Source organism: Megascapheus bottae, chromosome 8 (genome assembly GCF_031878675.1).
Source record: "Megascapheus bottae isolate mThoBot1 chromosome 8, mThoBot2.hap1, whole genome shotgun sequence".
Classification (NCBI taxonomy): Eukaryota; Metazoa; Chordata; class Mammalia; order Rodentia; family Geomyidae; genus Megascapheus; species Megascapheus bottae.
The window spans coordinates 14,994,146-15,010,431 of record NC_143516.1 but is presented as its reverse complement, the minus strand read 5'-3'; the positions used below and the strand labels follow the sequence as shown (position 1 = coordinate 15,010,431).

At 39.4% G+C, this 16,286-nt stretch overlaps 1 protein-coding gene across 5 annotated transcripts in view; it reads left to right on the top strand.

Moving 5' to 3' along the window:
• Phactr2 (phosphatase and actin regulator 2) overlaps positions 1 to 16,286 on the top strand; it is a 381,904-nt gene that overhangs the window by 139,529 nt on the left and 226,089 nt on the right. For 4 of the 5 annotated variants that reach the window (XM_090338008.1, XM_090338007.1, XM_090338010.1 and 1 more), the window contains 4 exons: positions 825 to 880; positions 8,112 to 8,173; positions 10,807 to 10,944; positions 12,663 to 12,739. The exons of the other annotated variant lie outside the window; for it this stretch is intronic. In XM_090338008.1, coding sequence (XP_090194134.1) covers positions 825 to 880; positions 8,112 to 8,173; positions 10,807 to 10,944; positions 12,663 to 12,739 — 333 coding nt within the window. The remainder of the gene's footprint in view (positions 1 to 824; positions 881 to 8,111; positions 8,174 to 10,806; positions 10,945 to 12,662; positions 12,740 to 16,286) is intronic. 5 annotated transcript variants of the gene reach the window in all.

The following is a 16,286-nucleotide window of genomic DNA, read 5'->3' as shown; positions in this document are numbered from 1 at the left end:
AAACCACTGGACAGTATTTCTATATAAGAATAATGTCAGGCTGCCAGTGGCTTGTGCCTGTAATCCTAACTACTCAGGAGGCTGAGATCTGAGACTCATGGTTCAAGGCAAGCTTGGAGAGAAAATTCCCCATAAGACTCTTATCTCTAGTTAACCATTCAAAAACGGAACTGGTGCTTTGGCTCAAGTGGTAAAGTGCTAGCCTTGAGCACAAAGAGACTAAGGAACAATGCTCAGGCCCCGAGTTCAAGCTCCACATTTGGGGGGGTGGGAAAAAGCAACATCAGGCTGAACACAGTGGTTCATGCCTACAATCCCACCTTCTTTGGTGAACTGAGATTAAAGGCCAGCATAGGTAAAAAGTTAGGGAGACTTTAATGCAACAAACAAGCTGGGTTGATAGATCTTACTTGTAATCCCAAATATTCAGGAGGTATAAGTAGGAGGATCGTGGTCCAATCCCAGCCCTAAGCAAAAACTTGAGGTTCTTCCTGAAAAGTAAACCAAAAAAAAGGCTATAAGTGTGGCTCACACCACCAGCCAGGCTGATGGGGAGGAGAAGGTCTGTGACTGGGTACCAAGTGATGAACAAACAGTTCTGTCTCAAAGAGAAAGTGATAAAATGGAGCATAGGACATGCCTGGCCACTTGAGCCACAATCTGGAGACACCTGTGTGATACATAGGAGAGAATTTTGTGGCATTAAATACAACCTGTTACTTTTCAGAACATGAACAGGTCTGGCTTCATTGTTTGATTTTGCATTTCCCACTGAAGGCACTTAGTCTGTAAACAATTCTTTTTTGTCTTTTTTGTCATTGTAGGCGACTCAGCCAGAGGCCAACCACTGAAGAATTAGAGCAAAGAAATATCCTAAAACGTAAGTATCCTGTGGCATGCATTGCCTCATGGGGGTTCATTTTTTTTAAAAAGCCGCCTCACAGCTGGGCCAGTCTTCAGTCATAATTGAATGGCATGGTCCAGTTATGTTATAGCTATAGGTGGTTGTTGGTTATTGAAAAATAATTTCTTGCTGGACACTTATTGCTTACACTGCAAGCTATTAGGAGACTGAGATATGACAATCAAGGTTCGAAGCCAGTCTGGATAGAAAAAGCTATGAGACTCTTATCTCCAAGTAACCAGCAAAAAGCTGGACATGGAACTGTAGCTCTCAAGTTGTAGAGCACTAGCCTTGAGGGGAAAAAAAATCTAAGGGACAACACCAAGGCCCTGAGTAACAGTAAAGAAAAAAGAAAAAAGGCAACAATCTTAAATTTTACATTTTGCATAATGGTTTTCAGGCTGTCATCCATCCCTAGACTAGAGCAATTATTTTTGAAAAAGATGAAATATATTCCCTAGTTTTCTTTTACCCACATACTTAAGAAAATGCTCTCATCTACTTGCAAATATTTGTCAAAGAATCCGCAAGGAAACCAGACATCCCTATATTATTATTAATCACAAAATTTTGCTGCTAAGTTGAACAGTTTAACGCAACATCATGGTCAACATTTTTCAACATATTTCATTTTCTTATTTGTGATCTTTCTGTGTCCCTTTCACTTACAGTTCTTCAGCTCTTAAAGAGTTCTCCTTTTATTCCTACTTTATTTTTCCATTCTATTTTTCCTTCTAGTCAATTTGCCAGGGCTGTATGGAAAACCCAAGTAGAAACCCAGGTTTTTTTTTTTCCCCCTGCTATTATTTATCAGTATTGTTAACTGACTCCAGCAAGAAATGGATATTTTTTTAAGTGGAGCCTTACTGTACTTTTATATAATAATCCAGCTTCAAAAGAGCTTTTTATTACATGAAATAACAAAGGAGAAACCAGCAGAGTACTACATAGAAGGTTCTGCAGCATAGCTTGCAGAGCGCAGTTGGCCCGCTGCTGACCCCAACGCATCAGCCTGAGTTATTTTCTTTCCTGAAGGAAAGAAAGATTTTCGTAGGATATTTAGGCTGCAGTTGTCATAACTAAAGCAACCAACAGTGAAGCTTTAACTGTACATGGAATGAAGTCTATGATATCTTTGTCTTAGCAATGTTTTTTATTTTTTCTGGCTGTTTGTATCACTAAAGTAGAACTTAAGAAAGGGCTTTAAGTGACTGGAAATGTGTGAACGTGTCAGTTTGAAAGGGAGGGAGGGCAGGGAGAGGCATGTCTAGAAAAGAAGGGTACATTTCTGCCTTAGTTTTTCTGAAAGCTGTTGATAGCAACATCTCATTTTGATCACAAAAACCACAAGCACAGATTCCTGGGAAATAACTGTTGAATTCAATTTTAAGTTAACTTAAATGCAGACTCTAAAAGTTCCTAAAACTCAGAGATCATGTCTTATTGGTTGCCTGATGCAATCCTTGGGGAGGTGGGGAGTGGGGGGGGGGAGACAGAATAAATTCTGGATAATTCTCTCCTGCTCCTGTGAGATGAATCTGCCAAACCACACTGGAGTTTGGTTATTTGAGGAACTGTTTCAGGGATCCGGAAATTTATTACATGTTGATCTTAAGTGCTGTGTTGGCTTTTGTACCCTCTGTTTTCCTGGAGGTTCGGGAAAGAGTAAAATACCAAAGTCTACTTCAGATTTGACTCCAACACTTTATGTACTTCCTTCTAAGTTCATGTTGATTCTGGAAAGGAAGACACGTTTCCAGTCTGGAGACTCTGATAATGGCTTGTGATCTCCTGATCTTGTGATCTCCTTGGCTACCTGGCCAAGGCAAGCAGACTATGGTGGAGACTCTCCTGGCTCTCCCATCCTCCAAGACCCCTGCTCCCTGCCTTCCCACCCCACAGCACAGGGAGCTGAATGGCATTATCTGACCCACACTTCATGCAGCCCTCTGTCTTCGGTTTTTCTACATCAATTGCTCTCTAGCTTTTGTTTAAAACAGTGTAATTGTCCATCTGGAGAAAATCCATGTGTGGTAAGAAAATCCATGTGTTTTCTTTCAGTGGGTTGTCTTTTTATAACAGACTAAGAAACTGAGTCACAGATTCTCGGTTTCATTCAACAGTTCTCAATCAGACCCTCTCCCTGCTTTAATTTTTTTTTAATTTTAAGCTGTAAATGCAGAGAACTTTCAGTGGGAACCACAGCACAAATTGTATTTCCCATGTTACTCTTTACTTCAATTTTGTTCTTACTTTGGTGTCACTGGAGTTTATTAAAACAACAACAACAAAAAACATAGGTGTACTAAGGTATATGTCATTGTGTATTTTAGAAGTAGTCCTTTAAAGTAGGAATTTAAATGGACCACCAGGTACAGATTCCTCACACCTATAAATCCTAGCTACTTGGCAGGCTAAGATCTGAGGATCACAGTTCAAAGCCAGCTTGAGCAGGAAAGTCTGTGAGACTCTCATCTCCAGTTAACCACCAGAAAACCAGAAGTGGATCTGTGGCCTAAACTAATAGAGTGCTAGCCTTGGACGAATGAGCTCAGGGACAACACTCAAACCCTGAATTCTAGCCCCAGGACCAACAAAAAAGAAAAAAGAAGATTACCTTTTGATGCTTGAAAGGTCAACTTCTGTTAGTCAAGCTAATTGGTGTTTATGGACTGTCTTGCATCTCGAAATGGAGCCAAAGTGCAAGTCCCCTTAAAATATTTAGCTGTACATGTCCTCCTAGCTTGAATTCTGTCTCTAGAGCTGCAGTTGTCCATGAACTCAATATTATAGCCCAGGCTGGCCTTGAACCTCATATTCCTACAGCCTCACCTTCACCAGTGCTGAGATCGTGGGGATGTGACACTATACCTAATTTGAAATATTTCTTAGCATGCAGAAAAACTGGAGTTTTATAATGAACACTTATATGTCTGCCATCTATAGTCTGCTGTTGACTTCCTGCTTCATCATCTGACTAACCACACACTGACCCAGGTCCTGTGAATACATAGATGTCAGACTTAACACACGTGTTTTCAGTTGTTGAAAATATCCACCTGGGCACATGTAGTGAACGTAGAACACGTGGAGTCCTCAAAAAATACGGCACACGGGGCCGGGAGTTTGCCCTAGTGGTAGAGTGCTTGCCTGGCATGCACGAAGACCCTGGTTCGATTCCTCAGTACTACATACATAGAAAAAAGCCAGAAATGGTGCTGAGGCTCAAGTGGTAGAGCTCTAACCTTGAGAAAGTCCAAGGACAGTGCTCAGGCCCTGAGCTCAAGCCCACGACTGGCAAAAAAAAAAAATGTGGCACATTATCATAGCAGTTCACATCTGTAATTCCAGCTACTCAGGGAAGTGCAGACCAGGTGGGTGGTGGTTTGGAGCCAACTAAGGCAAAAGTTAATGAAATCGCATCTCAGCCCCCAAACTGGAAATGATGGTTAAGTGCTATGTAAGCAGCATAGGTAAGAGCATTACTAGTTCAAGACCAATTCAGGGGGAAAATACAGACCTTATTCAAAAAGTATGTAATGCAAAAACAAAAAGAGCTGAGGATATGGTTAAAGTACAGGGACAGTCTAACAAGAATGTGGCCCTGAGTTCAAGACCTAGTACTACTATATTTACACCTATACATACATAGATGGCTCTTTTGGATCCATTTTATCTAACTTGATAACTCAGGAATATATAATTCAAGGCTAGGACATGGGTCAAATGATAAGGTCTCACAAACCCAAGGCCCTGAGTTCACACCTAAGTACCACCAAAATACATACATCATGACACACATCAATGAATAAACTAGAGTAGAATAAAATTCCAGTTGTTGGTACTGCTAGAACTTGACTCTGTACAAGGTAGTATATTGATTCTTTAATAAGATGCCAAAGAGCTACTTTGGGGGCTTTCGTCCACCTTGATCTCTCTTCTTCTATCTTTCTTAGAAGTATGGTTTCAAACATGAGATATGTGAGGAACTCAACTCCCTAACCATAGTTGACCCTTCTTTTATGAAAGGTCACTGGCTGTCACCTGGTTGAACAATGACTTAATAAGGCAAAACTAAATTCTCTTTGCAAAAATGAAGAAGGTAGCATGCATTAGCCTTGGGATATATTAGATGCCTAACTTTTTTCCCTTTGAAATTACCCTTAAAAATACAGCATAACAGCCAGGTGCTCATGGTTAATGCCTGTAATCTTAGCTACTGAGAAGGTTGAGATCAGAGGATCATAGTTCAAAGCCAGCCCTTTATCTCCAGTTAACCAGAAGTAGATCTGTGGCTCAAAGTGGTAGAGCACTAGCCTTGAGTGAAAAAAACTCAGGGACAATACCCAAGACCTGAATTCAAAGCTCATGACTAACAAATATAAATATATAAATAAACCCAGCATAATAGCTATATAGGAAGAATTAAACTGTTTCAACTATAATATTTTTTCTTATTATTAATATCCACAAAGTTCTCACCCTATAAAGCTCTAGTTTTAATTGCATGAGCCTCAAGTTTGACATAGACAATCTAGAAAAGCTTTGTCTAATTCATATATGGTAATTTATTTGAACCTTGGCCATAGACTGAAGGGTGTGAAAAGACCTATATATTTGTGAAGCACTGAGAAGAACCTATAGTGCATGTGGAGGGGAAAATCTGAGACCAGGTGCAGTCTCATACCTGTGGGGCCAGCACTGAGGAGGCTAAGGCAGGTTATAACCATGCATCTGTGTCAGCCTGGGCTATACTGGAATCCTGTGTCAAAAAAAAATCTCAATTATAAACAAGTCTGATACTGACATGTCATCTGTCTCGTGTCCTGTGGGTGATTTCAGTTTGTGTTCACTTTTTGAGATCATCTTCTCCCTTACAAATTCCAAGTCGTACTGCAGAAACCTTTTCTTAGCCAGAGAAGGAAAACATACAGAGAATTTACCCTATTCAAGAACAAAGATTAGGCTGCCCCTTTATTCCTAGCTATCTGGTGGTCTGAGATTGGGAGGATCATGATTCGACCCGAAGGCCTCCTTAAAATCAGGAACTGGATACACTGCCTGTCATCCTAGTAACGACAGGAAACCGAAAAGGAGCAGCTCGAGGTCTGATTGCCTCCCAAGCAGGGAGAAAGCCCCTCCCTATCTCAGAAATTACCAGTGCAGACAGATACAGTAGCTCATGCCTGTAATCCTAACTACTTCACAGGCTGAGATCTGTGGATTAACGTTCAAAGCCAGCCTGGACAGGAAATCCCATGGGACACTTATCTCCGACCATCCAGCAAAAAAGCCAGAAGCAGAGCTGTGACTCAATGGTAGAGCACCAGACTTGAGCTTGAGCAAAAGAGCTCAGGGACAACACCCAGGCCCTGCTTTTGGGACTGGCACTAAATAAATAAATGAACAACTAGTACAAAAATGTGCTAGAGATGTGGCTTCACAGTAGAGCACCTACCTACCATGCAGAAGGCCTTGAGTTCAAATCCCAATACCACTAAAATAATAGTAATAATAATAATAATCTTAATCTTTGTGGGAAGTCTCTTTGAATTATTTAAAGATTTTTGTTAGCATAGTGGATTTTTATTGTGACATTTCCACATTTGTACGTATTTTAATCAACCTCTACATTACTTGAATTTTTAAAATACTTATAATTATCTTCCCATAGAAGAGATTTTTCTTTCATTAAGCCCTTCTACAGCATGATTTCCCCTCCATAAAGCTTTTAACCACACTTTCTGAAAGATAATTTTCATAAGCATTGGTATCTTAGTCGATTCTCACCTTACAGAAGTGCTATAAGAAGTAACATACAGAAGTTCTTCAACTAAGCAACCAATAAAACCTGAAGGGGTGTTTGTTTCTTAAAAAAAAAAAAGAAAGATCTGAGCTTTTTAAAATTCCATCTGTTGCACAGCACTAAATTGTATGACTTGGTGAAGCACTAAGGAAAAAGGCGACTTAGGAAAGTTAAAGTCAGAAGAAAATAAATAATTTCCACCCACAGTACACCATAACCCTGTTCAGAACATTCTGGTTTGAAAGCCAAATTCAAAGAAATGTTTACATTCAGCTTCTATGGGAACCAAGGAAAGACAAATCAAATATTTTGGTTGGGTTTGAATGGAACTCAGCAGCTCAGACATGCATCGGATGGTTCTCATTTGCTCTTTTAATATGTCTCAGATTCTTCACATGCAGGCCAGATCCCCAAGTAAAATTTCATCTGAATTCTGGTAAATCATGCTTGTAAGGCCTATGCTTTTCAACAGGGTATGGACAGTCTCTTGTCCATCTCCATTCAGAAAAGAGCTAGCAGTCAGGAAACAGATTTAAAATTACTGAAGTAAAACAATCCTATAAGAGAGGAAACCACACACACTTATAGAAACGACATACATGTACAAATATGACTGATCTTTCTGGAAAATCTTTCTCTCACTTGAGGCATACCGCAAGCCCTTTTTACTGCTATTATTTTTTTGAATAGGGCTTTGTGCTTTTGCCAAGGGTAGGTCCTAGACTGCAATCCTATCTCCTTCGTACATGTCTTTGTACCTGGTATCAAGGCTTGCACACTACCACCTGGCTTTGCAAAGTCTTCTCATAACCTAGTCTTTTTGAAAGGCAGAGAAACAGATTTATTACACAACGGGAGCAGTCCATCCTCAGCCATCTTGGGGTATAGACATGAGCTATATAGGTTTAAATAGACAAAGAACCAGAAGCAAGGTGTGAACGGTATACATAGATATTTCCCATTACAGGTGTAACTGGGAATAAGTTTGGGATCTTATCATTGTCATAACTTTGGCGGGGGAGTAATCTTTTTAGATAACACTTGTATTTGCAGTACTAGCATTTGAACTCACAGCCTCATATTCCAATATCTTGCTCAAATGGTATCCACTTGAGCCATGCTTCCACTCTGGCATTTTTGCTAGTTAATTGGAGATGGAGTCAAGACCTGCCCAGGCTGGCTTTAGACCAATATTCTCAGCCAGTAGCTGAGTAGCTTGGATTCTCCTGAGTAGCTTGGATTACAGGTATGAGCGTCCCAGCTCTTACAATAACTTTTGAAAATGTTAGTAGGATGTTTAGTCAGTATTAGAATCAAGTAATTGTGATCTAACAGACATTTCTGATGCTGAAGTCTCTCTTTAGTAACTAAGTAGCTGTGCTTTTCCCCCATAACAAACAGAAAAGAATGAAGAAGAGGAGCAAGAAGCAAAAATGGAACTTAAACGCAGGCTTAGCCGGAAGGTAATGACATTCTGATTGTTAATGAACTCTCTGAAATAAACTTCGTTGGTTTGTTTGTTTAAATTTTCATTTTAAATGTGAATATGTAATGTTTAGGCATAATTATTTATAGTCATCTTCAACAGAATCATAGCTATTAAAAATAATACACAAAACAGTGTATTTTTTTTCTGTTTCCATGTTATGTTAATTTTGGAAAGTTACTACTCAAAAGTTTTTCATGCACTGTGTGAAAATCTTTAAAAATACAAAAAGGAATGAAAAAGAAAATACCACCAAAAATTCACATTTCAATTTATATATAAATGTATAATTCCATTTTTTAAAAGTAACATTTAAAACTGTTCTCATTTTCCATTTAGTCTTGGAAAAACTAAATGAATACCCTGTGACTACCGAAGATTTGCCACTATCAGAAGTGGGAGTCATATATTAAGTGAGCTTGACCAGCCAGCTTGGCTGTCACAGAGCTACCCAAATTGACAAATTTACTCAGACAATTGTTTTCACATTTGAGGAAAATATAAATCTCATTCCAGAGCCCTGCCAAAAGAATATTCTTTTGGGGGGAAAAAAGCACTATTAGACGTAATATTTCATTATAAATCCTTGCAATAATTCTTTAGATATACCTTCCATACCTGGAAAAAAGGGTAGTGTGACTAAAATATGACCCAAGTCAAGTGTATGGGGCCTGACCCACATTTTTGAGGGCTGGCTGGAGTCTGCAGCAAAAGCTTTCTAAGGTGAATTCAGAAAACACTCCATTCCCGTGGAAAGTTATAGGATCTGGATTTGGAAGGGGAAAAAAAAATTCCAAAAGAGGGAAAAAAAAACCCTTAATTTGTCTCTTTTTTTTTTCCTCAGAAGTCCTAAATGTCAAAAACTGAAAGATTCTGAGAACTGGATTTCTAGGGATTGCTTTGCTAGTGTTTGGTGACCCTTAAGTCACTCTAGACTATCAGTACTCTTTGCCTGGCTCCAGGGTTACTCCTGGAGTATACTGAGCTTTTTTTCAACCCCCTTGGGCTCCTCCATGAGAATACAGTGCCCACCATTTCTCCCTTGCTCTTTACATTGTACCATACAGCCCTCTCTGCCAAGACCCACCTGAATCTACAGCACTGAAGTCTACCCTACCTATGACTAGCATAGACCTGAGAGGAAGTCTAGGTGGGGCATGTCTGATCAATGGGGCCACTAACCAATGGGGTTGCCATCTCGCCAGACCTCAAGCACAGGATTTCTCTCAACTCCTTATTCCCACCAGCCCCAGAGAGGCAGCAGGGATCCAGCAGTACAGGATGGGTCACATCTAGGACTAGAACAGAACACTTAGGCCATTCTCTCCTTTGTTTTGTTGCCTAGCTACCAGGACTTTGTGCAGGTAGACAGGGGTGAAGTTGCTGTTTCTCTGCTTCGGTGGGCTCCAAGTGCAGAATCAAGTTTCTTGGAATCCTTGGATTGGAATAGTTTGAAAAGGAGAGTGTTGACTTTGGTTTTACTCAGGAGTAGACTGAGGATCAGGAAACAGACTGCTTTTGACTACCGAGCATATATGCACAATATACCATCTATTTCTGAGCCCATGCAACTAAAAAAATACTATCTCTTTTAAAAAGGAGATAGTCTGCCTAGACATAAGTATATATTCTTATACACATACTATGTAATACATTATATATATATATATACATATACATACACATGTGTGTGTGAGAGAGAGAAAAAGATTCTAAAAATGGGCCCTGCAGAAAAAAATAGAAGTCGAGGTCCACCTCTGTGTATATACCCTAGGACATCTCAAATGAGGAAGGACTGGGAGGACAGTAACACTACATAACAGAGCATGTTGATGCCTGTTGACCAATGGGGCTATCTTGCTTTCTGCCCTCACAATTGTGTTGGCCCTTTGAACTTGAGAATAGATGAAGAAAGGAAAGCAAATACCCTAATGATTGGCTGGATTCGATATTCTTAGAAATTAGGACGAAGGCCACAAGAAGTGATTGGAGTATCAGAAAGTTGGCAAGCATATACAGTTCGCCAACATTCTTCCTCCTTGTCCCAGTCTTCTGTGCTGTAAGTTGCTAAGGGTCATTGCCAATCTGGGTTCTGAGTCCTTCTGTCAAGGAAGACTGCGGGCTCTCTCTCACTTTGATCCCTTCTTGGTTTTAAAAGACATGACCAAGTGGACAGCTTGAGGATTAGGAACAGGAATTAGTGCTTCTTTCTAAAAGTTTCACAGTTTTTTGTCTTCATCATTCAGCGACCCTGGAACTGGGATGCTTCCATGGGTGGACACGGCGTGTCCTGTGTTAGGGATGATAGGCCTTCAGCCCAGCGCTGGCAAGTTGGGGACAAGAACATACTGTAAGATGGTTACTGCCAAACAGTGACCTAGCTAGCAACGACGATTTTTATAGTCTCAAAAACGAGGGCACACTGCTTTCTAGTTCTCATTACAAATTCCCAAGGCACCACTGCCTTTTTTTTTTTTGAAAGTGACCTTATTTAACCATAACTTTAAAGTATTATCTGTATTAAAAAAAAAGGGAAGGAAAAACTTGCCATCACAAGAATGCAAACAGCTTTACTGATATGTGTCTTTTCTCTCCCAACCCCCTGTGCAGCTCAGCCTGAGACCCACAGTGGCGGAGCTGCAAGCACGAAGGATCCTGAGATTTAATGAGTATGTGGAAGTCACCGATTCTCCTGACTATGACCGTCGAGCTGACAAGCCCTGGGCCAGGTTGACACCTGCGGACAAGGCAAGCTGTTCAGTGGTCATCTCATTGATCTCATCGCTTTCTCCAAAGTTCCATACTCACCTTTCATCTGGTCATCCTAGGCATTTATTTCTCACCCAACATTCCAACGCTTTTCTGCCACCTCAGTGATGTAACATTTACAATGTCAATGCCGTTCTTTCAGTTCAGTTTCAGAGAAAGCTAGTTTTTAAGTGTTTAGTCTGCCTTAGTGAATTCTAGAATCCTGCCTTAGTCAAGCAAGTCAGGCTTTACGTAAGTATCTAGAGAGACACATATACAGGATGTGTACATACCCAGAGACATGCACACACATACACACATATTTAAAATAAGCCAAAAACTGCACCCAACAGCCGCACACAATCCTACCACCATTTGTTAATAGATTACTAAGATTAATGTGTGGCAGAATGTTTTGGTTTCTCATTCTGAACAGCAGCATAAGCATGTCTTTGTGGTCATAAGATTTACATGGCACGAGTCATGTGTTCTTTAAATAGGAAGGTGTCCTATTTGATGTTTTCCTTGGGTAGCTTTAAGTGTAGGACTGAAATTTTAAGTTCTGTTTGTTTAGACTTCCAATATTAAAGAATAAATAGCGACTGCTTTTCCAGTAGCTCTGTGGCAGCTAGTCAAAAGCCAGGTTGTTTTGATGGGACTGAATAAAGACCTTTCCTGGGAACATAATATTGTTTTTCTGAAAAGCTCATGCTGTAAAATTTCTTCTGCTTGTGGGGTTGGGAGAGGAAGGGGGGTTGTGAGTAAATCCAGACGAGGCCTAAGCATGAATCTAGCGTCTTCTGCTCTCTGTGAAAGACTCTTGAAAGAAATCTATCCTTTGTGTTTATTTGCTATGCAAAAGGGTTACAACTCCACATGCCAGTTTATGAGTGCAGTGCATCTTTATCTGTGCCACCCCTTTCATCCTTCTCCCCCATGGCTTCCAGCCCCACCCACATTTTTACATACATGCATTGAATATTCTGACTGCATTTGCTCCCCTCCTCCTCTTCCTTCTGTACCTCCTCACCTTCTCCCCCCCGTACCACAAGGTCCTAGTTTTCATCTTGTTAAAATGTCAGGTAGTTGTTCAAAAGAGTTTTCAGTTTGACTTTACACCTTGATTCACCCTCACCTGAAAAGTTGGAACCAAATGTGTTTCTGATTTGGGATCGTTTTCAGATTTGGGTATATTTGTATATACATAGTGGGATGTGGGAATGAGAATTAAGTCTAATCCCAAAATTCTTGTATGGGGCTAGAGGTGTCGCCTAGTGGTAGAGCACTTATCTAATATGTGTGGTCCTGGGTCTCACCCCCCTTCTCCAGGACAGCACAAACAAGTTCATTTGTGTGTCATGTACACCATACATGCCTAGGCTGAAGGTCATTTTTCCACAACATTATTTATAGTATCTTCACCTTGCAACAGCTGTATGAGGTCAGATATGGACTTTTCCATTTGTGGCCTCATATTGGCACTCAAAAAGTTCCAGATTCTGGTGCATTTCTAATTTCAAGTTTTCAGATTGGAGGTGCCCAACTTGTTATATATATTGCATTTATTACCTGGTAGAAATTAGGAGTCCTTTTCTCAGATATTTCTTTAAAAAAAATAAAGAAAGAAAAATTCTGCTACCTTAATGGTATGTAGACTCAGGAAATACACGACCTACATAATCATTCTACTTGTCCTTTTTTTTTCCCCCTCTGTGTAGGCAGCAATAAGGAAAGAACTAAATGAATTTAAAAGCACAGAAATGGAAGTTCACGAAGAGAGTCGACAGTTTACAAGGTAGGTCGATAAGATGCATTTTAGCATATTGAAAAGACTTGATAAGGTACTTTTTATGATGAGTCTAACTTGTTGCAGTTAAGTCTTTGAAAACAGTTTAACAGAACACTAATAGATATTCATGCTTATATGCTTTTACCAATAACCTAAGTCAATGGTAATAGTGTTCAAAGATAATTCTATTTAATTACATGGTAATCATCCACATCACTGATGATTGAAGTTCTTTGCCCAGAACAGATACTGGTAATCATTTCTGTGGGCACTTATGTTTGGCCTTGGGCTTGGCAGACAGAACTTAGAATGGAAATGGAATTTTCACAGGCTACAACTTAAAATAGGAATTAGATTTTCACTGGTCCACAGATCACTACGGTGTTACTCAAACTTTCTGTGACCGTAGCAAAGACATGAGATAGAGTTGAAAGAGGTAAGGGTTTATTTGAACTTATGGCGTTGGAGGCTCTGGTCCAGGGTTAGTTGGCCTTGTTGCTTTTGGGCCTTGTGGCAAGGCAGCACACAGCAAAACCACTCACCATGTGAGAATAAGATGAAGAGAGCATGCCCTCTCAAGAGCATGCCCCCAGTGACTGGAGGGCTTCCCATTAGGCCCTAAAAATGGTACCAGCACAAGTGATGACAAGAATACTGAGGGCCTGGAGTGTGGTCTAGTGGTAGAGTGTTTGCCTAGCATGCTTGAAGCCCTGGGTTCGATTCCTTGGTACCACATAGACAGAAAAAGCCAGAAGTGGCACTGTGGCTCGGTACTAGCTTTGAACAAACCGTGTCCAAAGACAGTACCGAGGCCCTCAGTTCAAGTCCAAGGACTGACAAAAAAAAAAAAAAAGAAAGAAAGAAAGAAGGAAAGGAAGAAAACCAATACTGATGCCCTGAGCTAGCAATAACCTCCTCTATAGGGTAGCATGCATGTGTTTGTCCTGGCCTTGCAGTGGTTCCTGGTGGCATGCTCTATGAGACCACAAGTCATCACAGGTAAAGCAAGCAGTCCAACATTAGTTAATAGCAGACCCTGCCTCTAAACTCCACTATAGGCCTCTGTAATTACAGAGTTGCTCCCTAGCTATTCCTACGTCATGAAGCACTGGTACCCAAATAAAATAGCTCTTTATGTTAGGTATATTCTTTCTTCATCTGTTTGTTTTCTCTGTAATGTGTTTATGAGTTTGTTTTGGGTTTTTTTAGTTCTTTTTGCTTAATACTATGACTTGAACTCAAGGCCTCATCCTTTTACTTTTTTTGTTTTGTTTTGTTCTCTCAAGCTAGCGCTCATACCTCTTTACTTACACCTCCAGTTCTAACTTTTCTTGGCTGGGTAATTGAGGATAAGAGGCTCAAGGGCTGGCTTAGAATCAAGATCTTCAGATCTCATACTTTTGATTGAGTAGCTGTGATTACAGATATGAACCACCAGTGCCTACCTGTTGGTTTGTATTTGCAAGTAGGGCTTTTCACCAACCTGAAGGTATACTCTTTTTCTTATTGAGGGTTTTGTCCTATCATAATCTATTCTTGGATCAATCACGTGCCCTGTCAAGCTAGACTTATTTGCTCACTAACACTTGTGGGTCAAGAAAAGTTCATTCTAAAATGTGACACCTGAGGTGGTACTTCTTTAGTAAAGTAAATCAGAATAAGGTAGCAGGATATTTATGGCGACATGGAATTGGCTAGGGTGTCCAGGCAATTGAGAAAATGGCACGTGTTTGTGTCCTTGTGTCCTGACCTCAGAACTGCTGTGGCTTTACTCTGCGCACTCTGTGATTCTGGACAGACTTACTTCTGCATCACCTTCCTGCAAATCAGGGTCTCTGATAACCATGTTTTCATTTGGTTACATGATGTGAGAATAAGTTGCAGCAGCAAAGAATCAAATTAAAAACAATGCAGTTTCATGAAATTAAATAAAATTAGGTTATAGGTACGAGTCGGAGACATTTCATTTACACATGTATTTTTACATACAAAATAATATATTTAATTACAGTGTATAAATAAAGTAAAAGTGAAACTCCTTTCCACTCCTTTCATGGCCATATTAGCATTCTCACAGGTACAACTGGGGAAAGTTTGACACAGTCATAAATCTAGATTATTTTCAAATATACATGTATATAGCGCATATTAAATATATAAGACCACATGTATATACCCCCTCTCACACATATATAAGGATTGCATCATGTCATGGCTGAGCCATGACATGACTGGTGAATATTTATAGGGGGTATTTTTCTTTTCATTATGAAAACACTGCTGCCTTCATTGTATCCTATATCTGTGTAGGCAAGCCAATACTTATGTGGAATTCTCATCAGCAGAGATCTTTCTATCTATCTCATCTGTCTATCCATCCATCCATCCATTCATCCATCCATCCATCCATCTGGAGATACTTCTTGGCTAGCTTGCAGAAAGAGCTCATACTTCACTGACTCGCTGTTTATAAACCTGCTGTCTAGCTTTTAGCAGTTGAGTTAGGGAAGTGATTGAGAGATTTACATTCTAAAGGAAAGATAATGTAAAATAGAAACAATGGTCCTCTCTGTCACTGATTTCTATGAGGTTGGACAGCATTTTATTTACCACTTATTTTTTATTCCTCCATCCAACTAATTTTCTGTTGGTCTTCTTTAGATAATTATTAAAGCCACCTTCGATGTTATAATAATTCGTCTTGAATTACGCATGTAACTGTTTTTCTCCAATCTGTTGTTAACCTTTATTAACTATTTTAATGATCTAATTACATATTTTTACATATCCAAATCTATGTTCTTGTATTTTACCACCTTGTTTTGTATCTTACAGAAGATGGCAAAGATTATAAGATTGTTGTTTTCTACTTTTATATATGCTTCTTTACTCAGGAATTTTATTCATTGAGCCTTTAGCTGTATATATTCATGAAAGTGAAGTAACTCTACTCTGTATATGGGTGGTTATCTCCATGGCATTTATTTCCTCATGATGTAAAAATTCTCTTTAGTGTACCCATGGGTGAGTTCCTGGATCCTTTTTTGTGTTCTAATAAGCTGGGTTTCCTCCCTGTGTCATTAGAGTAGGTTATCTTTTTATATCTGATGGTATATTCTTTTACCTTCAAACTTGTATGTCTGTTTCTCTGTATTTATTCATTAAAGAAATTGAGAATATTCTTAAGTGTGTTCCATAAAATAATGTGTAGATATCATCATTATTAATTATTAATAGATGCAAATAGATAAGTTTTAGGAGAAATAACAGCTAATATCAAGGGCAAACTGCAAAAGATTTCAAAAAAACTACATATTGATTAGCCCTCTTCAAAATATCTTTTCAGATCAGGAAAAATTAAATATTCATATCTCCAAAATAAACATGCCTTAAGTAGTCTTCAGAACTTGGCAATAAAGCAAATGTCTACTGCTATTTTCCATTAATTTATCTGACATCATTAGAACTGCATTCCAGCTGGGAAGTATTTTTGGCTTTGGAGATATAAAATCGTGCTATGATTTTTCAAGATGTTTTTATCGGTTCTTTTAAA